General features: G+C 39.6%; 1 protein-coding gene across 2 annotated transcripts; it reads right to left on the bottom strand.

Annotated features, from left to right (window-relative positions):
• Positions 1 to 2214: 2214 nt before the first annotated feature.
• On the bottom strand, positions 2215 to 26383 carry LOC143553836 (mitochondrial Rho GTPase 2-like). 2 transcript variants are annotated; one of them, XM_077043737.1, is made up of 14 exons: positions 25819 to 26383; positions 25592 to 25724; positions 25334 to 25483; positions 22819 to 22995; positions 22480 to 22731; positions 22297 to 22365; positions 21847 to 21902; positions 21240 to 21321; positions 20244 to 20455; positions 20071 to 20155; positions 19568 to 19680; positions 3694 to 3844; positions 3439 to 3625; positions 2215 to 2519 (listed from the first exon to the last, which is right to left on the bottom strand). In XM_077043737.1, the coding sequence occupies exons 1-14, from the start codon at positions 26025 to 26027 to the stop codon at positions 2443 to 2445; spliced, it is 1953 nt and encodes a 650-aa protein (XP_076899852.1). In that variant the 5' UTR covers positions 26028 to 26383; the 3' UTR covers positions 2215 to 2442. The 2 variants fall into 2 exon arrangements, with proteins under 2 accessions (XP_076899852.1, XP_076899853.1); XM_077043738.1 differs by having other exon boundaries at positions 20071 to 20140; positions 25819 to 26380.
• Positions 26384 to 27372: the final 989 nt, after the last annotated feature.

Genomic DNA, 27372 nt, shown 5'->3' on the forward strand with positions numbered 1-27372 from the left:
AATTGGCAAGAATCATAAAAATCTCAATTGAACGGCAGTGGTTAATCCGTTCAAAATTTCATTTTGGAGTGAACAAGTTATAGAAATTAAACCACATGGGTCAAAATAGTAATTTACTTATGATATATGGTCATCTTTTATAAATGGAGGGGGATGAGTCAGTTTCAGATTATTAAATACTTTTTTATATGTTCTAACTGTATTAGAAGAGTAAAAGAATATATTTATGAAAATATTATAACAAATAATCTAGAGTGGAAATCAAAGAAGGGAGTTGTCGAATAATGAGAGCCAGCACTAGGAGGACCCCTTTCCTAGGGTGGCCTTTTTTAAAAACTCACACCAAATGCCAATAAGTATTAGTAATAGTGGTGGTGGTGGTGGTGGTGGTAGTGATAGTGGTAGTAGTAGACTAGTAGTATTAATAATAATAACAATACACCTTTGCAAGTATTTTTCACCTTATTGATTTTTCAAACCATTTGCTTGCTCATTTTCATTTTCTTAATGCTAATTTCTCTAAAGTTAGTTGTTAATCATGTTAAAATTTGTGAAAGCTTTGGGTTGGTTTTGCATTTGGGTTCAAATTGGTGACACGGTGAACACATGCTCGGGCTCACATTGGTTTCTTGTTCATTAAACTTTTAAACCTAGTTTCATGACTTCATCTTTGTATATATACCATGTTATGTAATTTAGTATTTGGTTATGTGCTAATAACAAAAACGCTAGGTCCCCCACAATAACCAAACCACATTAAAATTCTCGTGTTATTTATATTTTCTTTTACTGCGTGTTTAATCGTTTATTTTTGCTTTGTCTCCTCTGCATCATCAATGTTGCAAGCCAAAGTTTCTTCTAAACTAAATAGCGATACGAACATAAATGTTAGAAATTTCACTGTTAATTCCTCGTGTTAAAGAAACCAATTACTTGCCAACACACCATACTACTATAACTTAGGTCATACTTGATTTGGTTCATTATGTCTCTTAGAGGATTGATAACGCGTTGTTATATATCATCAACCCGGCTTGCACATTTACAAGCTCGATGCAAATTTAGTGAAGTAGAATCATGTTTAATTATCAGTGTCTAAACCCTAAACCCTAAACCCTAATATAAATATTAAAATGAGATGAAGTTGCTATTACAAGTCAGATTCAACCTTTGTTACTTTTTTTTCTTTTTATTTGTTAAATACCTTAAACCAATTAACAACGTTTACCTTCTATAACTGTGAAAGAAGGTTGCAAACATGATGGTCCTAAAATGAGAAGATTAGCCTTGAAATTAAATGCTAGAAACAGGTCCAAAAAACAATCGCAAGTTGTCGAATAATAAGAGCTTGCACTAAGAGGCCCCCGTTCAACCTCTCACTAACATGGTCTGAACAAAAAAATTTAAAATAAAATAATAACAATTAAATGAATATAACACAAAAAGCATCTACGCGGTTCTCTTAACCTAAATCCGCACCTATAGACGAATTTCGTTTGATCATCCATCCAAACTGAATCCAATTAGAGGAGAAGGGGCGCTCATGGGTAGTCTTCATGCACCGACCAATCATACCCACAATTATTTCATTTATACCCTTAAGTACTCACAAACCATAAAATAATTGGAAACACATACCCACAAGTACCCTAAACTTTTTTTGTTTAAATTTAAAAATAAAAAACAATTAAATGTAACTAAAATTAAAATTTCATTGAAATATTAATGGGTGGTGGTTAATTTTTCAAAAACCTTCAATGGGTTTGCCATGTGGTAAACCTTTACCACAAATTGTAATTTGACAAACTACCCACATAGTTAGGGATGGATTTGACATGTGGTAAGCAACTCATAAACTTTACCCACACTAATGCCCATTCCCCTCTTACATTACAAGTTAGATTAACCTCCCCCAACCCCCACATTCATTAATCACAAGTCACAACTCACATACTAAATTCTTTGTGAAATAATTGAGAAATGTGAAATCTTTTTGAGGCAACAAGCATCTAATGAACCAATCAGAGATTGATACATATACCTCCATCACTATTGACTTCTTTCTCATCAAAATCAAGACAAAAATATCTTCACCTTTTACCCATTTCATCTCCAATTGGTGCAAACATACAAATCTAGATGTCATTTTGACTATGCACACCAACAATTTCGCCTCATTTATTGGACCTTTTTTTACTAGATCAATAGGACTTGGAACTTGAGATACTGAACTTGAGATACTAGCAAAAACCGAGTTTTAAATGACAGAAAAAAATTTAAAAATAATTAAACAACTGACCGACCATAGCTAGGACCTAGGAGAGTTGAAACTATTTTTTATACAAATGTAGTTTAAAACGGACGGAAAAATAATTTTAAGCAATCGACCAACCGCTTATTTCTGGATCCTATAACACAGGAGCTGATGTTTTATTGTTTAATCTAACTGGCGGAGTGACTCTTCCTTGAAGCATACGTTCGGTATGCTGCCAAAGCAATTACAGCTGCAGCCGCACCAACTGCAAATTTGTAGATAAAGTTATATAACAGCAGTGTGATATAAGGTAAAAAGATAAAGAAATAACAGGTTGCGGTTTCTGATATTATGCTGCTACCTCAACGCCACGTCACCACCCTCATTCATTTACTCACTCATTCAACCAATGAGAGGGAAAGAAAATTAAACAAAGCCAAAGCTGCTTAAGAGACCAAAAAAATACTTTATTTTGAATACAACTCGTTTTTGTCAAAATTGATATCGAAATATTGAGAAAAAAACAAAACAGTTTATTTAGTGTTTTTTTTAAAGCTAACACACAAGTTATTAGAAAAAAATCAAATTAAATGTTAAACGATATTATAATAAAAACTAAACATTTACATCCTTCCCGAGCGTCAGGTAACCGTAATGTGTAGGGAAAATTCATGGGGCCCACCAATGCCATACTAACCAGCGGTAGGGGTGTGCAAAAACCGAAAAAACCGATCCGTAGCCAATCAAACCAAAATAACCTAACCAAACCAAACAAAAACAGACGGTTTGGTTTTATGTTTTCATAAAAACCGCAGTTTTGGTTGGGTTACGGTTCTGCACGTAACTAAAACCAAAGAAACTGAACCAAAGTAATGGATTTCATTTTTTTATTTATTTTGGATGTTAAGAAAAATCATAAGAACATAATAAATATGTACCCTAAATATTTTAGCCCAAATGTATAATAATCAATTAACCATTAACTAGCAAAAAGATTTAGACCCAGATTTTTTCATTTGGGCCAAAAAGTTTTTCCCAACCCAGAAATTCCATGCCTAATTGGTAAAACCGAACCTAAACTGAAACCGAACGGTTTTCAAAAACTCAAAAATCAAATTTTCAGTTTTTGATTTGGTTCGAGCCATGACCTTCAAGGGGTTAAGTGAATGATTTTGAAGTTTTACCCGAAGCAAGCACAAGAGAGCGATTAACAATACGACGATACTGCTTCATGTTTCTTCCATACTCGGTTTCTGGGATACTCAAATGACAAAGTTCAGCTGCGTTTACAATCCTCCAAAAGATATTATTCATCTCTCGTTTCTTTACACTGATACGAATGGATGCATCTATTTTTAATTCTCGACAAATCTAGAGCAAAATGAAGTGAGTGTAACGTTCATTCATGGTAAGAAATTTTTTAAAGATAAGCTAATTACCGCTTCTGAATCCCGGGTTGCCATTGGGTAAGAATCCAAGTCATCCTTAGCAGCAACAAAAAGACATGGCACACCGTAGCCGGTGTCTTCACCTAGCCTAGCCACATCCATAAGAAATTCTGATGCTCTTTTTAAGGAATATTCATCAGAACTGTAACAACCAATTAGATATTATATGAATATTACTACGTTACTTAGAGGCCAAGACTAGAAGTAGTAATTTTCAAACAGTCGATTTGGTAGTATATCATTCGTGCTCATTCATTAAGACAATAAACGAATGGTTCGCTAAGCAAATGGACGCAAGTGACCATATATGAACTTAACACATATGAATGTAACTGAGCAAAACCCGAAAACGAATTAAAAATAAATGTACACATCAATTTGTTGAGCCTAAAAAATACATAAAACTAAACTAAATTGTAATAAGTAATAAACGATATCAAAATTTCATAAACTAGCTGAAGAAACACGGATCCGATCCCCAGGTATGGGTCCTGGATCCAATGAGTCCATAGGGTAAGATACGATAATTACTACCAATGATATGAGTATAACTTCTTAAAGTCCAATGACCGGAACCTGCAAAACAGACACCGTGAGTCTCGTTACAGGAAGGATGGGGGGGGGGGGGTCTTCCTGTAACCACCCTCCGGCGTGAGAATCAGTAACGTTCGTAAATGGGGAAAGTACTGAAGTAAACAGACTAAGTGTAGTCAGAACGCAAGTGAGTGAATGGATACCTCATACCGTTTGACAAGGTATTTAAAGCCAAAGGATGTAGAAAGGTGATTGGGCCAGTTGTCCTATTCCAGAAGATCTTTGATAACTGCCTGGACGCGTGTCCTCTTGTGATAGGTTGAGTTATACGTCCCATGTGCATGGGTATAACAACCTAGACACGCGTCGCCCAATGAAAGGATGGATTGCACCCTGGCCATGTGCACGGTTATAACAAACTGGCCAGGTGTCCTTTATTTATTGGCTGTTCAGTCACGTATTCCCGAAGTGAGAGTCATGAACCTTCTTCTAGAGAGTATTTGAGTGATGACAGCTGTCCCGCTGGCATTGTCTTCCGGATGTTTAGGCGGACAGATATCCCGTCCTGCGGATGACTTTTGAGGATGCCAGGATGCTTCCGCGCGTATTGTGAGGACTTTCCTCCTCACTCGTGATATGCGGGTGGTCCATGTGTCCCGCGGGTGACTTATCAGAGGATTCTCTGTGACCCGCGGGTGGTACTTAAGGGTATTTGGGTCTTTTTTGGTACCCTACCTCTACAAGTCCCCCCAGTCCAGTGTTTCTTCCGTGTGAAATCTTTATGCGGGTGAAATTCTGGACTTAATGCGTGTTGGGGATTTTTATTGTTCAGAAGTTAGGTAGAAAATATCTTCAGATGGTATGGATAATCATGGAAAAGGACAAGTTGACCACTCGCAGGCGCGTGAACAGGTGATGGAACGTTTTTTACGGCTGTCACTGTACCCTACTGTACAACTTTTTCTCTTTTTCGAATTTCCCGCGTGACGTGGCAGTCACTGGTTGGGTGATGTTTTTCTCTCTCTAATGTTCATATCCCATCGCATTAATTGCGATGGGTATAAATAAGGAGAGACTCCTTCATTTAGAAGTTTTATCGCTCTTTTCCTCTGATTATCTTCTTATTTTCTCTCTGATAAAGTATCGAATCTTTCTTCCTCCTTAAATCTTCCTAAAATGTGAAATGTTTAGACTGAAGTTGAAGAGATAGAAATTGCATGGGACTACACAGAATATGAAAAGTTATTGGAGACGTATGGTATTCCACCCGAGTGGGAACCAGAGTTTCCTTCTATCGGTTCTATAGCCAGTTTCCCACCGCCTGAGAAAATGGCTTTTATTGCCGATTATTTTGTTCATGGGAACTTCCGTTTACCCATAACGAGATTCCTTCAGAAGGTGTTAACTGCCTATGGAATCCATTTATCTCAATTGCATCCTCGTGCTATGATGCGAATTCGTCATTATGAATTCGTATGCATAGCACATGACATGGTGCTACATATTGATCGATTTCCAGTTTTTTATCGTCTTGCCATTCGTAATGGTTGGTATACGTGTCAGGGGTTTTCTGACAGAAGCATCGGATATGAAGTTGAAGAGGTATCTAAAGATTGGCGGAATAAGTTCTTTTGGATTTCTGAAGACGTGGTGCCGTTAAACATGGTTCGCCGTCCAGTGAATTATGCCATTCCTGACATTGTTACCGCTAATCATGAAGGTCAAGAATGGTATCGTGTACTCACGATGGAACCAACACCCATGCGGGCTTTGCCGGAGGAAGCTTTAGTGTGGGCAGGCATGAGTCGTTTATGGCCAACAAAATTTATGGAGCCCATTCTTGTAGATTTAAATGAACGTAAGTTACCTTTCACTGGCTCTTTGTTTTTTGTGAGTGTTTTCATGATTAAGTTCCTATCCTTTTTCAGGTCGAAGTTCTATGATTAACGCTCTCTTTGAAGACAGGGGTGTGTGTCCGAAAAAGTATCCGCAAGGCAGGAGATCAGCCTATTCTTGAAAAGACTAAGACTCGGTTTCTTTTTCCCAAGAAAGTTAGAGCTGACCCCATCACCTCTGATGCCACCTTTGAAACAGGTGGGTATGTTCTAAACCCTCTTCCCCTTACTGCCGTTACTTCCGACGGAACGATTACCATCTTATCATCGAGTGATGATGATGGAGATGATTCTCGGTTTTCCGCTTCGGATGAAGGAGAAGACTCTGACGCGAGTGCTTCTGAACTTTCATCTGTCTCATCTTTGTTAGCAGAATTGGAGAAAAAGAGAGCTTTTGTAGCTTCTCAGTCGGAGCACACAAATGTGAAGGTTGCGGATACTGAGGCGGGGCCATCGAAGAAAAAACGAAAAGTGCACCGTCCCAAGAAACCACAGTATAGCCTTTCTGACCGCATTGATACCGTTGAAGGCATGCGTCCCTCTTTAAATACTGTATTCTTTTTATGAGTGTTTGGCTAAGTATAACTTTGTTATGCAGATCCCTTTCTTTTTAGCGAGTACATATCGGAAAAGCTACCTACGCCAACTCCTCATTCTGAAAAACCACCATCTCCTCCTCCAATTGAGGATGTTGATATTAAGCAGCCTACTCCACCAAGTAATCTTAATGTGGGAAGTCAATCGACCCCTCCTCCAACTGAGACTATCGTGGAAGATAGGATGCCGGCTCCGCCGGCTGATATTGCAACGGAGGAAACCAATACCCAGTCTGAAACTGATACTCGTTTTGACTATCTTTTTCAGGCTGGGGGTGGTGTTGATGGTCAGCAGTACAACCCTGCTGTTATCGAAGAAGAGTTCAGGAATGTGGAATCTCCTCCTCGTCATCCTTCACAACAACCTTTTTCTACCCCCGCTCGCCTTAAACCTTCGGGTTCCCGTTATTACGGGGATACGGGTCTGGGTGACAAACATGAGCTGTTTGTCCCTTCATGGGGTATTACTAATGGGTCTCGGTTTTCTCACCCTGGGACTTGCATGGATTTTGTTTAGCATTGCACGCCACCCACTGAGATGGCATATCAACGTGACCTTTCCCGCCATGATCTTCACACAAATGTGGCTTATCATCTGGCTAATGCCTTGGCCGGCAGCCAAGAGGTTTTAAGTGAATGGCGCACTTTAGGCGGGAAGGTGGGGGAAGCTCGCCGAGCTGCTGAAGCTGCAAAGAAGGAGGCTGAGGAGCACTGTGTCGCGGCTCAAACTGCCAAATGGAGACAGGTCGATGCGGAGAATGCCCTCAAGAGCGAGCAAGATCGTAACGCTGTAGCTGTTCGCTGATAGAAGGAAGCTTGTGAAAAGCAAAACTCCCTTCTTAAGGCCGCTCGGGCAAAAACTCAAAAGGAAAAAGATGATTTGGCCCGGGCGCACGAAGTAAACTCAACTCTCGAAAATCAAGTGTCTCTTCAAAGTATTCGAATTTAGGAACTTGAGGCCGAATTAAAGTTGGAAAGAGAGCAAAATGAACTTAAAGACAAAAGTACCCTTGAGGTTCAGACTGCTTATGACTCTCTCCTGCAGGCTCCTGAGAATATGGTAGCGGAATCCCAAACGCTTCAGGCGCGAGCTAAGCAGGCGGAACAGAATCGTCAGTGGTTCCTCACCCGAGGGATTGATGCTGTGAGTTTTCCTTCTTTGAATGTTCAATGTCTATTTCTTATTATTTGATATTAAAGGCTTTTGTATTTTTGTCCTTGTAGGTCGTCCGCCATATCAAGGGGAGCAAGGAGCTTACTGACAGATTTGCTGATGTGATGACTGCTTCTTCTTCCCTTGGGCGTGTGATAGGATTTCATGAAGGGATGAAGTATGCTCAAAACAACCGCGCATTTAAAGATCATCCGCTTCATGGAGTTGACGTCAAGCAAGCCCGAGCTACGCGGGTGAAAGAACATGATGATCTAGTGTTCCCGCTTCAGCAAAGGCTTCCGGAGTTTGCATCCGTAGATGATGGTTTACAGCTCTTGAAAATCTATTTTGGTGAAGAGTCTGAGGACGATTCTTCAGAAGATACCTCGTCAAAGGCTCCGGAAGGCGAAACTTCCACAAACCCTTAGAATAGATTCGTAGGTTTTTATTACTTGTAATTTTCCTTTCTCTTTTTGTAATTATTTTTTGAATAATTAATGAGAAAAAATCTTGTCTTGTGTGGATATTCTTTTATTCAAAGAAAATATCTTTTAGAAGATATTTTTGAAATCCTCAACTTTTTGAAATGTTTGAAAGTTTCGGATAACTATGCTGACGTGGCGGAGAGAGAAATTTCTTGAGGGCAACTGACAAGACGTGTATGACGTCATTGACAGTCTGTTTGCACTATCTTGAATTTCCTGCCTGACGTGTCAGCCATCTGGCGGTCCGCGGTTTCTCTCTCCTCTGTCATTTTATGGGTTGCATTAATTGCGATGAGTATAAATATAACTTTTGTGACTTCCATTTAACCTTTATCACTTTCATAATTTCTATCAAATACTTGAAACTTTTCTGCAACTTTCTGAGATTTCTTAATTTTCTTGAAACAGAAATGGCTAAAGAGAAGAATACCCCTACCATCAACGACGTCGTCGTCGTCTGCCTTAAAGAAGAAGATTATAATGACGTTGTTAATGTTTACGGATTAACGACGGAGTGGGAACCGGAACGTCCTGCTAGTGGTTCTATTGCCACTAGTCCTCCGAATAAAATGGCTGTCTACGTGGACCATTTTACCACGGAACTTCCGGATTCCGATTACCAAATTTGTCGGATCGGTCTTAAAAACTTATGGGATTCATCTGTCCCAGATCCATCCCTTTGGGATGTCGAGGATTCGACATTTCGAATTGCCAAACTCGTAACCTAGAACCGACTGTTGGCATGTTTGCCGTTTTTTATAAAATGACCCTTCGTGATGGATGGTACAGTTTTGCCTCCATCGAGAAGAGGATTATAGGCACGGAGTGGCTCCGTAACCTTCATGGCTGGAAGCCAAAGTTTTTCTGGATTCATGAGGATGTCATTCCTTTCAAGATGACGAAACGTAAGGCGGACGCTCCCATGCCCGTAGTTCTTGCCAGCGCTCACGAGGATCAGGCGTGGTATAAAACGCTGATCTCCACGCCAACTCCTCTACGCCCAATTCATGAAGGGGCGATGGTGTGTGCAAAGATGAGCCGTCTGTGGCCGTTTACAAGTCTGGAACCGTACTACGAGGAGACCAACAAGAGTAAGTTTTTTGTTTTCTCTATTTCGTCATTAAGTATTTTCTAACTTTATTTTCTTGTTTTGTGTAAGTGAAGGTTCCGCTTTTAGCACTTTGTTGGATCGCGAGGGGGGAATGATGGTGCGCCGCCCAATCGATAAGAGGGATGCGCCTTTTCTTGAGCGCACTCGTCATAATTTTGTATTACCCACAGCTTTCCGCCCGGAACCTAAAGTTTCCGAGGCGATGTATGCCAAAGGTGAGGCATATGTTAAAGATTGCATCCAGAAAGGTGAGGGCATTTTGAAACCCAAACCTATGACTGCTATTACTTCTAGCGGAGTGATTGTGCTCTTCTCGTTTAGCGGGGAGACATCACTTTGTGAAGAAGCTTATTCAACTGATGTTAATAGAGCTGTGGACTCATCTGCAGGTCTCACTCGCCAAAGGGTTGCGTCTAGCCAAACGACGGATCAGGATGATGCTACAATTGAAGCAGAAGGTAAGAGACCTGCGTCTGATGACGTCACTGCTGAGGGTGATCGTCGAGCTAGTGAGGCGGGCGTCTCCAAAGCGGCTGGAAAATGCAAGGTTAATCCAGTCAAGGTTGTCTCAAAGAAGAAGAAATCTAAAAAGACAAACCCTGCTGCTTTGGGAGCTCGTTTGGATCAACTCTACGCTGACGATCCTTAATTAGGTAAGCTAAATCTTTCCACTTGTTATTTGTTGCGAATTAGAATGTACCTAACTCATTTGTTGATGTTTTTCAGTGAACCTGGATAACCTCTCTGAAGGTATTTCCGTTTTGAAGGATTCTCCTGTTCGTCCGCCACCACCGCCTCCTAACACTGCTAAAGATCCGGTTATTGTGGTGGACTCCCCACTGAAGAAGGAGGAGGCCGACACTACTGTTCACGCTAAAGTGTCGCCTTCTCAAAATGTACACCACTTCAGAGATCAAGGGGGGTGTGAGCGCATTTCCATATGCTTCCCCAACTTCTCCTCCTCCTGGGGGAAGATCCTACCCCACACCGTCCTAACTGGTCCTTACGTCGGGATTCGACATTCCGTGACGTGGACGCATGTTTTGATTTCCTGGGGGAGTGTCTTCCGCCTGGTGAAAAGGAGAGGCGTCGCCTTAGTGTTCGCCAAGAGTTGCTAAACTCCCATTCTTATTATTTGGCGAACTCTATTTCCACTACCCATGAAATAACCAGGGATTGGTTGGCGATGAATGAACAATGGGATGAGCTGGCGGCCTCTGCTTCAGATGCTAAAGAAGAAGCCCTTAAAGCTATAAACGAAGCTAGAGAAACCGGCCAGGCCCTGGAAGCGGAGAAGGTTGCCCGATCTGCTGCCGAGGAAGCCAAGATCATTCTCCTAAAGCAACTGGATGAACAATCCAAGATGATGGCTGACCAGACCAAGTTGCTGGAGACCCTGCAGGCTGAGTCAGCGGCCAAGGACAAGCGTCTGGCTGATCTTAATGTCAAAAACCGTGATCAAGCCCTGGAATGCGCCAAACACAAGATGGAGCTTATTCAGGCCAAGGCGGATCAAAAATGGCTATTGGCGGAAGCTATTCCCAAGGTATGTATTTTATTCTAACCATAAATAATCTAAGTGTTTAGAGTTATTTATTCATGATGATTTTGACATGTCATTGCTGATGTCCGGGCTAGTGATGAGCTTGGGAATTGTGTTGCTATCCTCCTCAAAGCTTCTAAACAGGCCGGTCGCCAACTAGGCTTCCAAGAAGGTTATCAGTTTGGATTAAACTCCAAGCTTCCTGAGGAGTATGTTTTGGCTGGCCAAGATACTGTTGCCATCTTCAAAACAGAAATCAAAGGACTTTGATTCTTTGAAATTCTCTTTGACGGAACAGATATCCGAGCTTGTTGATAAGGAGGATATCATCCAGCAGCTAAAGACTCTTCTTGAACTTGATGAAGAAAACGAGGAAGAAGAAGATGACGAACATGCTGATGACGCGGGAGGCGAAGGTGCGGAGCATAATGATGCTGCACCATGAATTTTTCTGTTCTTGTAACTTGATCTTTTTTTGATTGTTTGTAATCTCATTTGTGTAAATAAAGAAGGTTTTATTTTGTACTCGGTACACTTTGTTTATTTGTCACAATATAAGTGCTTTGTAGGATCTTTTTTGTATGCCAATAAAGAATTACATAATAATATAAGTCTCACATGACTGAAAAGAAAATTTTCATAACTGAAAAGGTTCTTAACATCTAGTTAGGCACGCAGGCCAAAAGAAAGACCAACTAAATGTAACATTTTCTCAGTTGGGCCCCATGCCAGGTTCTAGGGATCTCTGCCCCGTCCAACTTTTCAAGTTTGTAGGCACCTTTGGATAGAACTTTCTGGATTCTATAAGGTCCTTCCCAGGTAGGAGCCAACTTGCCCGGAGGCTTCATTATTGCGGAAGACAAAGTCTCCCGCATCGAATTCACATCTTCGAACCCGCGAGTTATAATATTTTTGCAACTGTCGTTTGTAATTATGCTCGCGGATTTATGCTATTTCTCTCCTTTCCTCAAGGAGGTTAAGGTTCATCCGGAGGTCATGATCGTTATCTTCGATCATGAGAACTCTAGCGGATATGATTCCGATTTCAGCTGGAATCATGGCCTCTGTGCCATAAGTCAAACTAAAGGGGGTTTCGAAATTACTGGAATTTTTCTGAGTGCGGAAAGCCCATAACACATGGGGCAATTCGTCGACCCAACCTGTCCTTTTAGTTCCTAGTCTGGCCTTGATTCCTTCTTTGATGGTCCGATTGGCTCGTTCAACTTGACCATTTGCTTGCGGGTGGGCTACAGAGGTGAAAATTTGAGAAATGTGTAATTCTTTTAGCCATTCTTGTAACCCACTGTCCGCGAATTGTGTTCCATTGTCACTAACGAGCTCTAGGGGGAGGCCGAAACGACATATGATGAATTCCCACAAGAATTTTTTAACGCTCGCTGCTGTTGTAGAAGCAACTGGTTTGGCCTCCACCCATTTTGTAAAGTAGTCAATAGCTACTATTAAGAATTTGACCCGTCCAGGGGCTTCAAGGAAAGGTCCCATGATATCAATGGCCCATTTTTGGAACGGCCAAGCTGAAGTGACTGGAACTAACTCGTTCTTTGGTCGCAGCGTGTTAAGGGCATGCCTTTGGCAAGAATCGCACTTTCTGATTTCATTAACTGCATCCAAGTGCATCCCCGGCCAATAATATCCAGCATTCATTAATTTCGCCACGACCATGTGCGGGCCAGCGTGAAGACCACAAATGCCTTCGTGAACCTCTCTGATTAAGTAGTTCGCGTCCTCGGCATCCACACATCGTAGTAGTGGTCCGAGGAAGGAACGTCGATACAAGACACCGTCAAGTATTTGATAGTTCAAGGCTTTGTGTTTTATCTTTCAGGCCGCTGTTTTTCCCTCCGGAAGTACTCCGGACGACAGGTATGCTGTAATCGGTGTCATCCAGGATTCCACTCCCGTTTGGATCACTAAAACCTGATGTTGCGGGACAGACGGGTGGTCTAATATTTCGATGCGGATGTCTTTGGCAAAGTGTTCGAAGTTTGTTGAAGCCAATTTACTGAGGGCATCCGCTGATCTGTTCTCACTTCTCTTTATATGAATGACTTTGCAAGAAGAGAATTGGAGCATCAGATCTTTCGCCTGTGACACATATGAAGCCATGATATCATTTTTTGCTTCGTATGTGCCGTTGATCTGTCCCACAATCAACATGGAATCCACTCGGGCTTCCAAATGCTTAACCCCAAGCTTTTTAGCTATCCTCAAGCCCGCCAAAAAAGCTTCATATTCTGCCTCGTTGTTGGTACTTTTGAAGTCCAACTTTATGGCATATGTAAACTCATGGCCTTCGGGATTGACTAGCCTGAGGCCTGCGCCACATCCCTCACTGCTTGAAGCTCCATCCGTAAATAAGGACCAAATCTGTCCTGATTCCGGGGGTGCTTGGGGTTGTTGCTCAATCAAACATTCTTTTTCTTTGTGATGCGGGACCTCTGTCACGAAGTCCGCCAACACTTGCCCTTTGATTGTTGGCCTAGGTTTGTATTCTATTGCGTGTTCACCTAGTTCGATGGCCCATTTGGCCAATCGCCCAGACAATTCTGGCTTGCTGAGAACGTTTTTGAGCTTGTATCCAGTTAAGACATTGATGGGGTGCCCTTGAAAGTACCTGCGGAGGCGTCGTGCAGCGTAGACCAGTGCTAAAACAAGTTTTTCTAGCATGGAATATCTTGTTTCTGGGTCTGATAGTGTTCTGCTGACGTAGTAGATTGGTGTTTGAACATTCTTGCGATCTGTCAGAAGGACAGCCCCGATAGCAATGTCTGAAGCTGATAGGTATAACGTTAAAGGTTCTCCCGCTTGGGGTGCTGTTAACGTGGGAAGTTCCATCAAACATTTTTTAACCTCCAAAAAAGCTTTTTCGGCCTCCTCGGTCCACTTAAATTGTGATTTCTTAAGACAATTTCTTAAAGTTGAAATGAAAGGATGGGACTTAGCTGCATGATTCGCCAAAAAACGATTCAAGGCAACCAGTCGACCATTTAATGTCTGAACTTCTGAGGGAAGATGGAGAAGGCATGCGGGCTATAGCTTGAACTTTATCTGGATTAGCTTTGAAGCCCGCATTCGTGACAATCACTTCCAAAAACTTTCCTTCTTCCATTCCAAATGAACACTTGGCCGGATTCAGCTTCATGTTGATACCTTTCAAGGTTTCGAACGTCTCTTCAATATCTCTCAACATCTGGTCTTCCTCAACACTATTTATTACGAGATCATCCATATACACTTCTAAATTTCGGTCAATTTGATCTTTGAACGCTATGTCCAATAATCGATGATATGTGGCTCCCGCATTTTTCAATCCGAAAGGCATCATTTTGTAACAAAAAGTGCCTTGATCGGTACGAAATGTTGTTTTGTCCTCATCGCCCGCTGCCATTCGGATCTGATGGTAGCCTTTGTAAGCATTCAGAAAGCATTTGAATTTGAATGGTGCTACAGCATCAACCTTGAGATCTATTTCGGGTAAGGGATAACAATCTTTGGGACATGCTTTATTTAGATCTTTGAAATCAATGCACATCCGCCATGACCCATTGCTTTTGGGAACGATAACTGAATTAGCAACCCAGGTCTGATAACGAATTGGGCGGATGATTCCAGCTTGTAAGAGGTCCTGGACTTGCTCATTCTTTGCTTTTGTTTGTTCCGGATCCATCTTACGTTGTTTCTGAACAATGGCGTAAACAACGGGTTTACCCTTAATTTGTGTTCCGCAATGTTCCTCGGGACACCGGTCATATCCACAGGTTGCCATGCAAAAACATCAATATTCATTGATAATAACTGTTTCAAGAAGGTCCGCACTATTTCGGAAATAGCAGGTCCTATTGTTACAGTTTGATCAGGAAATTTTTTGTTCAAAACCCATTTCTCTGGTTCAGTCTTCACAGTTTGTTTTGGAATTTTGCTTGGTTTTGAGCTCTTGGTTGCAAAGCAGTGCCGATTAACATAAATTATTGCTATGCCAGTGCAAGTTGGAACTCCTACTGCACCGTGTGCTGTGGACGGATGAGCATTAAAGGCCCCAATCGCTTCTCGTCCAAGAATAATGTCATGTTTTGATGTTGCTGGCAGAACCAAAAATTCGACTTCCTCGGTCCTAGAGTGAATTCCGTCACTTAAGGCGACTGGGAATGAAATTACACCCCGCGGATGCATTATTTCCCCTCTGAACCCCGATACTGGAGCGTGGATGGGTTTTAATCTTTCCTTATCTTCCTCGTCAAGCTGTTCAAAACATTGTTCATACATAATGTCGGAAGTACTACCGGTGTCGAAGAAGACGTATTGGGAACGGTAGTGTCCGAATTGGGCAGTGATGATTAAGGGGTTTTTGTTATTCGGGCCCCTTAATACGAGGAAAGATCACTGGCTCATTCTTCCAGTTCTCATCATCAGACTCTTTCCTTTTTTTCCTTGTATCGTACCCGCCTTGTATCATATGGACGTTTAAATCTCTGACTTGCTTTTTTACTCGGGCCTTAGATATCCCGTGCGGGAGCTTTACCATTGTCAGGTTTTCCAGCTTTTACCAAGTGTCCAAGTTTTCCAGACTTTACAACTGCTTCAACTTCATTTTTTAATGTTCTGCATTCATTCGTATTATGACCAATTTCATCATGATACGAACAACGCTTTTTCAGGTCAAGGAATGATCTTCTCGTCAGTGGTTGTGGTTTTTTAAAATTCAGTCTCCGTGGTGAGAATTTCGGTGGGAGTCTTTGAAAGAGGAGTCCGATTATTGGGGCCTCGGTTCGAGGGTCCCGTTTTGTTTTTATTGCCTATGAGGGATCGTGCATCAAATGGTTTTGGTGCTTCCGCACTTGGCTGAAGCCTTGACCAGATAGGGCCTTTCGCCTGTCTATTATGTCTTGGAGTTTGAAACTCGACTTTGAATTTTTGCTTTGAGTTAACACTTCTCAATGTTTTCTCAGTGTTCGCATACACTTTTGTTGCAGTCATGAGATCGTCCCACTCTTTTGGCATTCCATCTCTGCCCGTAAATGTGCGAACTAAATCATCACATCTGATGTTTTTGCGGAAGGCACCTCGAAGCATGTATTTTCTAATTCCTCCGATGTTCAGGCTCTCATCATTGAATCTGGTGATAAAATCTTCTATAGACTCGTTATCGCGACGAACGACATCTAAAATTTCTGACTGGTCTCGCGTATGCTTCTTCTGCTGACTGAATTGTTGAGAAAATTTCTTCACCAAATCATCCCAGCTAGAAATTTCACCGTCGAGTAACTTTTCAAACCATTCTCTTGCTGCCCCTGTTAGTGTCAACGCGAACATGTGACACCAATAGGGAAACGTCCAACCACTAACACCGCCTACAGCCACAAAGTTCTGAAGATGATCACTTGGATCAGTCATACCATTGTACTTACCTACCGATGTAGGTATCTTAGCATTAACAGGAAAGGGTGCTGTGGCAATGCTTGCTATGAACTTTGATTTCTCAGCGAAAGCCGCGGGGCAATATGGTTTGGTAAAGTCTCGTTCAGCATTGCTATGGTACTCGGTGCGGCGGACGGTGTCATGCGGACGACTACTACTCGCCTGGGAGCTCATCCTACTATCCCCGGTATACATACTGTAATCTCTCGGGTGGTAAGATAAATCGTAACTATCAAACTCGTCCAAATAAGATGGTATCCGCATGTCTATGCGAGGACGAGGGCGTAGCCTTAGTAATTCGCCAAATTCTGGCTCAGGCTGTTGACTGTAACGAATCTGACTTCCTCTCACTATTGGTTGGGGGGAAGGAGATCCTCTAGGGGATTCCTCATAATCCAAAGTGCGAGCGTAAAGTCGTTCGTTACGCTTTCTACGCTCGTATTCATCCACCAAATTTTGTTGTTGCATGCGGAGCCACTCTTCAGGAGTTAATGCTCCTATGGATCTAGAATTATGTTGGTGAGATCTCGCGACGTCTGAATCATTTTCCAGATCCAATTCTGGCCGTTTCCGGCGAGTCTCATCCGTAATTCGTTTTTGACCCAAATTAGAACCTTCTGGTGCCAAGGCACGTCCCATGTTTGTGGGAGTGGGATTGGTTGGTGCTATAACATTTTCTAGAGAAAAACCCCCAGGTGTATCTCAGTGATTCGTGACCCTGGAGCAGTGACACGTTCAAGAGCACGGCCACCCGGAGTCGTGATATGTGCAAAAACACTAAGACCCGGAGGTGCTTCTGTGTTAGTTACACGTGAATCGGGTGCAGCAGTTCCCGTCGGCCCTTCAGGAAGTTTACTCGTATAAAAAAAACCGACAGAAACAAAATTATGCAGTTCTAACACCAACACGGATGGCGCCAATGAAGAAACACGGATCCGATCCCCAGGTATGGGTCCTGGATCCAATGAGTCCACAGGGTAAGATACAATAATTACTACCAATGATATGAGTATAATTTCCCAAAGTCCAATGACCGGAACCTGCAAAACAGACACCGTGAGTCTCGTTACAGGAAGGACAAGAGGGGGGGGTCTTCCTGTAACCACCCTCCGGCGTGAGAATCAGTAACGTTCGTAAATGCGGAAATGACTGAAGTAAACAGACTAAGTGTAGTCAGAATGCAAGTGAGTGAATGGATACCTCATACCGTTTGACAAGGTATTTATAGCCGAAGGATGTAGGAAGGTGATTGGGCCAGTTGTCCTCTTCCAGAAGATCTTTGATAACTGCCTGGACGCGTGTCCTCTTGTGATAGGTTGAGCTATACGTCCCATGTGCATGGGTATAACAACCTGGACACGCGTCGCCCAATGAAAGGATGGATTGCACCCTGGCCATGTGCACGGTTATAACAAACTGGCCAGGTGTCCTTTATTTATTGGCTGTTCAGTCACGTATTCCCTAAGTAAGAGTCATGAACCTTCTTCTAGAGAGTATTTGAGTGATGACAGCTGTCTCGCTGGCATTGTCTTCCGGATGTTTAGGCGGACAGATATCCCGTCCTGCGGATGACTTTTGAGGATGCCAGGATGCTTCCGCGCATATTGTGAGAACGTTCCTCCTCACTCGTGATATGCGGGTGGTCCATGTGTCCCGCGGGTGACTTATAAGATGATTCTCTGTGACCCGCAGGTGGTACTTAAGGGTATTTGGGTCTTTTTTGGTACCCTACCTCTACACTAGCCAATTGTAATGAACCTAAAGAATCTAAATTAATATATAAACAAACAAACAAAACAAATTTAAATGAACGAATGCAAACGACGTTCACGGACATAAAAGAACGAGCGATACATGTGTAGTTCATTCGGTTAACCAAATGGACAAACAATGTTCTATGTGTCCGTTTGTTTATTTAAAAACGAAAAACGAACTTGTCGAACGATGAATGAAAAGTTCATTGAACGTTCGGTTCGTTTCCATGCCTAGGTGGCACTGTCAACCAAATTGCATAGTAATGGGTCAATACGGTAGCATCTAATCAATACCGAGCCAAAACAGGTATAATACTAGAAGTTAGCTAGATATGAAACCAGCCAATTTAGTTTGTGTTTCAATAATATAGTTTCAAAACAGGTATATTAGCAGTCATCACTTTTTAATGGTATAGATTTTGGTAATAAAGATACTTTTGATGGATCAACAATCCAACATGGTGTTTCAAAACAGGGAATTAAAAATTTAAAAGACATTTTGTCTAAAAAAGTACTAATATAACTTTTGTTGTGAAAATGTTAGCAATTCGGGAAAAAGGTGCTGACGAGTCAGCAATCCATTCTGTCATGTACCCCTGTTAAGAGTTTTTGACTTTCACATAAAAGTTGCCTGTTTTAAACTGAACCCATTTTGACCTGAAACCCAAATCTGCCTGTTTATTACTGCTCTGTACTTGTAGCAAGGATTTTTTTTATGTTTCAATTCACAGCATAGTTTTAAAAGCGTATACTTGTAGGTTATTTACAAAGAGAAATCATTGTAAGTTCTTCAATTTCTTCAATCCACAAGATTGAACGGACATAAGGTCATTTGTTATGTAAATATAATAATTTCAACATTATAAGATTAATGAACATGTTTTCTGTTTTATTCCTATCTAGACTTTTCCAACATATGCATGAGCAGTCACCAGGGCCGGCCCATAGGGGTGGCGGGGTGGTCGACGGCCACGGGTCCGACACCCCGTTAGGCCCGAATTTTTTTTTTTCAAATTATTTATTTTTATTAAAAACAATATGTATATTTAATGTTTAAACCAAATTACATGACCACTAGGTTGATATTATGGTAAAGGGGTATTACTCCCAACCAAAAGGTTATGGGTTCAAGTCTCATTGAAACATGTTTAATCCTATTTTTATGCAAAAAAAAAAATTCACAACCCAAATTATAACCAAGTAAACCTATATAAAAATTTAATTATTTAAACCAACAAAATACTCATTTTTAAATAAGGCCCAAATTATTTTTTGCCTTCGGCCCAAAATTTTTTTTGCTTTCTCGGAGCTGGGCCCGGCAGTCACCATGTTTTTTTAACGTATAGCATGAAGCTGACCTGTCATAAACGAAAACTGCTACATCGCAGGCAGCCAAGGAGTCCTTACTAGATAGAAACTGTTTGACATCATCTTCTAGAATCTCATGCAATACAAGAGTCTTCTTAGTTCCCTGTATAAAGCACATTTAGTATACTTACTCCTATTCTCTAGTGGCATAGAAAAGTTGTAGAGAACGTGTGGATTTGGTCAAATGGGTCAAAAATCTCCTAAGTCATTTTAATTAAAAGAATAGATTATTGGAATAATATAAACACGTATTATTTCATATTTGATACAATAATTATATATTTAGACAAAAAGTGTTTTGAGTTCCTGACTCAACTTGTTAAATTTTGACTCATAAAAAGTTAACCACTTTGACCTATTACTCAACTACGCTAGCCAGCCCATTTTCCATCTCTAAAAAATAATCAAATCAGAAGATGATAACTTTTTAATACACTATTATCAAGTAGACTTCTAAAATCACTTTTTAAGTTTTTCAAGAATAAACTCTCACCCGAAGCTGGTCAACAGCATTAACTGTATAAGACTGATAGCTATTTGAGCCATGCAAGTTTTGAAAAGGCCTGAAAGTAAACAATCTTCACAAGATATAACAGACGAAATAAACTTATGAACCTTAGAACATTTAGCAAAACTTTTGAAATAGAAAAGGCTTTAGAGAATTACCTTCCAACAAAGGAATTTAGCAGGGAAGACTTGCCAGCATGTTTGGGTCCAAACACATAGCATTGAAAAACATGTCTCTCTGATTGTTGATTTTTAACATCTAAGGTTCTTTTCCTAGTAAGACAGAGTGCTGTTGCGGGGTCATTAGCATATCCTAGGTATATCAGATAGGCCAAACTTTTTGCTGGATCGAGTAACGTCATCAAGGCCCACTGAAATCATAAATGTAATGTCAGTATACTAATAGGTATATAGACAATTTATACAATACAACACCTAAAAGCTAATATAATTACCATTAAGCTTTTCAACCAAAAATATTTGAAAAATTCTGTCAAATATGATTACAAAGATTATATTACTTCAGTAGTATTGAATAGAATGGTCTGGAACGTTACTGGCCGTTTCATTCTACACTTTATCTTATTTTACCCATTTGACCCGTTAAATTTATAACTTGAATAGACTTACATTACTGAACCTATACTGATCCAAGTTTCTTTCCTGTATATCTCACTTATATATGTGGCTTTATATAGCATATGTTTTAATGATAACAGCAAGATGAAAAATAAAGGATCCAAAATTTTCACATGTAAGTTGAAATAATACATACACATCTATACTCTTGCGGACCGAACTAGTACCTGGGGACTGGAGTGATGTGTAATTTTTTTAATATAACAAATGAAATAAACACGGTCCATTTTAGATCCATTAATTTGTTACAGTATAGCAATAGATCTTCTTATACAGATATAGTAGGCCAAACATTGAAAAGCAATTACTCTTTCAACAAAGTTTTATTAAAATAGATGTATAGAAAGTGATCTAAACTTACAAATGTTAGATATGCCTTTACATGTTCAAAACTTGAAAAACATAAAGTCGACATGATGAGTAATTATATTAAATTATTAATACTTGGTAAACCATTTATGTATATTCAAGTATTACATCCCCATGTTTTATGAATAAAGGTGTTATCACAAGCACCTGAGAGAGAAACGCAGAAAGTCGTACATCCCCTAATTCAGTTCTCTCCATGCTATTCTTGTAAGGATCTTCATCCCAAGGACTGAAAAGAGAAAATAGATTAGAATAAACGATTATTGAGCTTATAACTAGTCAACTGAGTGAGTCACAACAAAAAAAAAGTACTTAAATCGAACACTGTAATAAGAAGCGTTTGTGCTGAAAGTTATATAATTCATCTTGCGTTTTGTAGATTCTACATATGGCGCAGACGACTCTATGCCATCGCTTCCAGATAAGGAATAAGATCTGAAGAAGGAAACGCTATGATTCACTTACTAGTGTTCTTGTACGTGCCAGTTCATTTGTTCGGTTAAAGTTAGAAAAACGAACACGAAGAAGCTCTCTTCGTGTTCGTTCGGTTCGTTTACATGCCTATTTAAATGTGTGCATTAGAAGAGAACTTCATCAATCATGTTTTACATGAATCTATATCTCAGCGTGAATGAAACACATATAATTAAAGAAAAAACGAGGTAAAGCGGAAGAAAAAATACCACATGCAATGGACTAACAGATACCATGATCAAATGAACGCAAACATAAAGTTGAAAACAAACCAACCAACCTTTCAGGTGCAGTTGAAAACAGCTCATCAAGCTCAGAATCCTGTAGAGCTCCATCCTAGAAGGTGAAAACAGTTATATATGAGGATATGAGACATATGCATGTATAAAAGCTAGAAGCTTCAGTATGTAACCTTCAGTTCAAAGAATAATAATAACATAAACAAATAACTTTTTTTTTTTAGTATTCAATTTTTTTTATATAAAAGTGGTTATATATAATTTACTATAAAACGATTACAAATAACTTCAAAAATCTATAAAACAGGGAGTTCACTACAAAGGCACGGGTCAAAGTAAATGAAGAAAATGAGTATATCACTGTTTTTAAGCTACTTACATACAGAAATAAAATCACTGAATATTAACTAAGCAGTTATTCAGTAAAGATCTAAAATGTAGTTAATAATGATGAAACAGAACTAAGAATACAACATGAGAGAAATGCGTACATTGTTAGAATCGAACAAACTGAAAATTCCCATAAGGAAGTCTAGAGCTTCATTGGTCAACTCAACACTCTACATGGACACAACCAACAAAAGATTATTGCCAACATTAGATATTACATATGAATAAAAATATCAGCAAAACTGATCATGTATACATTTTACTTGAGTTAATAAGAGCATTACCTGGTCAGGAGCCTTTTTAGATGGCACTGGAAGATTCTCCTTACGAAGTTCAATATCATCATTGTATCCAAATTTGCGCAAGACGGTCCACGTTGTCTCAAGGCGACCTTTCTCGATAAATAGTGCATGGAGAAAAAGAAACCCTGTTAGGGTAAGCCCAAAGTCATTGACCCCTTCCGGGACCTTCTCTTGAACAACTCTCTTAACACCCACTATTTCAGCAGGTTGTAGAGGTGCATTGAAACACTTAACCTGCCATGAAACAGAAAAGATCTATAACTCACCACAAGACAAAAGTATGAAACTTTCTTATCATGCAATATAGCAGAAGAAAATTACCTGAAACTCATTCAACTCACTATCATTTAGGGCACCATCCATATCACGGTCACAAAGAATAAATATCCTTTTAAGTGCTCTTATACATCTGGGTTTCAGAGTTTGAGACTCTTGATCAAACAATGGGGCCGTTGGATGAAGCACTGCTTTTTGTGCATAGTAAAAGACCTCTGGTACCTACAAAACAAGATATATAAGGTTGTGTATCCACTCATGAGAAAACTGAAAAAGTAAGACTAAGATGCAGCAAACAAAATTCATACATTCTAATTTCTCCAAACGCATGCAGAAACAGTGTAAGATTAAATATCACCAAAATGATCTTACTTTAATAATACAACAAGCTCAATCTAGTGGAACTGTCTTTATGATCTAGATGCATTCACAAGAATTTCCACTGAAAGGAACACAAATTCCCAGCGCGACTATAGGGTTATTGCTAAATCATATAACATCAAAACACATTGCATTGTGTCGTAACCGTTATGCTTTTACTTGGAATGTTTTCAAAAGAAGAAAGGGGATATATGAGACCAGGGCCGTCTCCGAGAATTTAAATACCCCGGTCGAGTCGAAATAAAAAGGCCCGTAGGCCTTAATGAACAACAAAATATATAAGCTAAATTTTATAAATGACAATTAATCTTATACAATAAATAAAAATAAAATATAATATGAATAATACTCCAATTTTTGAAACCCTAAAACTTAAGACTTATACGAGTTAATAATACAAAATTTATTAAAATTAATATAGTTATTTTAATATATACTTATTATTTTAAAATTGTTTCATCATCATCATCATCATCATCATCATCATCATCATCGTACTCAGTATATCCCACCAATAGCAAAGCTATGGTAGGGTCTGAGGAGGGTAAGATGTAGACAGCCTTACCTCTACCCCGTAGGAATAGAGAGGTTGCTTCCGGTGAGACCCCCAGCTCGATGGTAGTTTTGCATCAAGCCTTGGACATAGAGGTGCACAAATCGGTTTTTTTAAAAAAACCGGTTCGGTTAATAACCGGACCGGTTTTTCTTGGCCTGGAAAAAAACCGGTTTTTAAATAACCGGACCGGTTTATTAACCGGTTTTTTTGGTGCAAAACTCGGACCGGTCTAACCGGTTAGGACCGGTTTAGAAACCGGTTAGAACCGGTTAATAACCGGTTTTTTTAATTAACCGGTTTTTTTTAAAAAAATAACCGGTTAATAACCGGTTTTTTTCATAATAACCGGTTTTAAAATTAACCGGTTTTTTCCATAACCGGTTCAGTAACCGGTTTTTTCTCTAGAACTTGTAACCGATATACGAACCGGCGGTTACTAAACCGGTCAAACCGGTTTTTAAATAACCGGTTTTTGTAAAAACCGGTTTTCGGTTTAAACCGTTGAACCGGTTCACCAACCGGTTTTTTTGCCCATCTCTACTTGGACATAAGGCACATAACACTCAACCATTGGGACACCGGCCGATTGGTGCATGTACCCTTGTCTTTCGGCTATCAACGCTACCACATGATGCCTGATTAACCTTCCGCCACTTTTAACGTTATTTTCACGAGATTAGTAAAATAACGTCAAAATTAGTGCAATTTCACTTTAGCCCACCTGAGGGTTCACACATATACACATTATATGCGCGCACCCAAGCAGGGCATTATTTTAAAATTGTTTAAAATAGTATGTTAAAATAAAAATTAAGGGTGAAGTATAACTAAAAGAATCCAAATGTAAAATTAAAAAAGAAAAATTTTTATTAAACGCTATCATAAAAAATTATAAACAAAACTAACAAGTTTAACATACTATTTGATATATGAATATAGCAGCCAGCAAGCCATTAATAAAATAAAAGTGGTACTATATTCTAAAAGGAAAAAAATAAGGACAAAATAATAAATTCATGTTAGTAGTTATTAAATCAATTAATCTTATTTAAACACCTTCCGTCTCCCTAGTTCTTTACGTCTCTCATTGATCACCGAAAAAGCTTCGCCGGACCATCATATCACCACCAGCAGCCAGAAAATGTTCAAATATAGTAACTTAATATTTCTCTTTTAACTTTAATTACTCAGTTTAACATAAACTGAGAGGGTCAACCTATGATTTCATTTCTCCGAACAGGTATTCCGGCAGTCAGGTACATCATATATTTGGCGGCCAGAGGGTCAAGGGACCCTCCTGACTCCCCCTTTAAATCCGCCGATGCAAACTATATATGTATAAAAAAGTTTGGGTCCCCGAAATTTACGTGCCCCGGACGGGGGTGCGGCTCGCACACCCTCCGGGCCGGCCCTGTATGAGACTACAACTTCAGAATTCATGAAAGAGGAAGTAATTAATGCCTAACATACCACAATAAGTAATATAACATGTTAAGGGTGGCCATAGGACAGAAAAAGATGGCCTTTTAAATAATCTAATTCTCTCTTTATAACAAGAACTACCATTAAACTTGAACACTCGAGAACTTTATATCATAAATTAAACTTAAACAAAATTCATACCTGCACAAGGTTAGCTGCAGAGCACTCTATACAAGTTTCAATCTCCCTAAACTGTTGCATTATCGGAGCCATCACCTGCTCTAGACTCACGGGATGATGCTCATCACGCAAATCTAGCTTGCAACCAACCACGATCACCGGTACCTTCACCTTTACACACACACACAAAACATAAATCAAATCTCACATTCCCCTTCCAATATTGAAACAACTAAATGCATACACCATTAAATAAACAAATACAAATTAATACAAAACCTTCAGGCGACGAACTTCCGGAATCCAGAACGTCTGAAGCCGAGTAAGCGTTTCCGGTTTATCACAAGCATAAGTTAACACCACAGCATCAGCTCGCTTCAATTCCTCCTCTAACTTAGCTTTACCTTCCAAACTATATTAACAATCCAATACACAAACCTAATTATAAACAACCACATAATTTAATCAATTAAACACATCGAAAATGCCTAATACACAATTTAAACCTAGACGCAGTGTCAATTATCGTGACCGGTACATTATCCGGATAATAATCAGCCGGAAGACGAGTCGGAGGAAGCACAGGCGAAACAGTCTCCGGAAAACTCTCCGATGCAGCTGCCGCAATTAGGCTTGACTTACCGGTGCCACGATCACCGATGACTACAACGCGGACGGTAGTCCGGCGAGTTGGAATCGGTGAACCGCCGGACATTTAGCAACTACAGAGACAATAAATCACGTATAAGACACTATAAGTTGAAAATTAAGAAAGTGAACAGTTAGTTAGGTGAGATCTAAACAGCTAGTGATATACCTGTAGAAAGAATATGAATGAATTGATGAATTTTGGAGGATTAGTGTGGTTGTTGATTGCTGGTGAGCTAGGGTTTGACGGTGTAATGAATATTATTATGTGTGTTGATGTTGATGATGGAGACGCCTTTTGAGTTGAATGTGAAAATTGTGACAAGTCTAGTCTCATGGAAAGGGTGAAGAAGATGTGTTTGACTTTTGAGACTTGTGGTTTACGTTACTGACTATATATGACTCTTGTAGAAAATATTTAAATAGAGTCTCTTAATACAAAAAGTTTGTTAAATGGTACGGGGAGTTTTCGTGATGTTATGTTTTGTTCTTTTCTTCTTTGTTTTGTTGCATCTTCAAATCGAAATGGTGGTGTTGATCCTTGTGTTATCTATTTCCCGCATCCCTTGACACATTATCTTTAATTCTTCACCCGAGCCTAGACCAAATGTTGTGCCTCTCGTATGATTCTTTCTAAACCCGTTTCGTCCGGTGTTACGTGTGTTTACTTTTCGTATGTTTAAGTAAATATTATTTTTGTTGTTATATTAGTTTTGAAATAATAAGCTGAATGATTTTGAATTTTCTATATTCAACTGCATTTTTAGTAACGGATACTAGTAATTGAAAGATTATAGAAACTAAAAGGTTCAACGATACATATAATTTAAAAAAAACATTTTATTTATAGTTAACCATACAAAAAAAGTATTTATATTAACGTTATAAAAAGTAGCTCATATTAGTCTTAAATGATTAGATTTTGTGAAATAGCTCAAACTAGGTAATAACGAGTTATATTAGCTCATACGTGTCTTAGTAACGAGTTATAATAGCTCAAATTGGCTATAATGGCATATGCTTGTCTAAATGGGACATGTTGAGTCTTAATTTATAGCTCTTGGTACATTACCATAGACTTAATATAATGTTTTAGATCTTGATATGGTAAATTTTACTGTAGATGACTCATATTAGGTGGTGATGAGTTTAAATGGCTCACACGGTCTTATAGGCCATATTAGGTCCTAACTCTTGAGAAACATGATGCCTCTTAACGGGGACATGATGGACCTTAATAAGTTGCAATAGCATATGCGTATCTTAATGGGTCATATTAGGCATATAGCTATTGATGAAGCATCATGTGGCTTAATTAGGTGTTAGTCTTGTGTGTTAGATTGTGTTATATATACTCGCATTAGATTGTATTATCATAACCGATGCATGTCATAATGGAAACATATTTGTTC

This window comes from Bidens hawaiensis, unplaced genomic scaffold (genome assembly GCF_021521415.1).
Source record: "Bidens hawaiensis isolate Kalapana, Puna unplaced genomic scaffold, B.hawaiensis_p1.1 tig00017381_1, whole genome shotgun sequence".
Taxonomy (NCBI): Eukaryota; Viridiplantae; Streptophyta; class Magnoliopsida; order Asterales; family Asteraceae; genus Bidens; species Bidens hawaiensis.

Bases quoted from the DNA above. Each gene is read 5' to 3' on its own strand.
- LOC143553836 (XM_077043737.1), bottom strand. From the start codon at position 26,027: ATGTCCGGCGGTTCACCGATTCCAACTCGCCGGACTACCGTCCGCGTT. The intron at 22,732-22,818 runs GTAATTTTCTTC...GTTTCATGGCAG, and splicing joins GTGAGTTGAATGAGTTTCAG to GTTAAGTGTTTCAATGCACC. The intron at 21,322-21,846 runs GTTGGTTGGTTT...TTCTCTTTTCAG, and splicing joins TTTTCAACTGCACCTGAAAG to TCCTTGGGATGAAGATCCTT.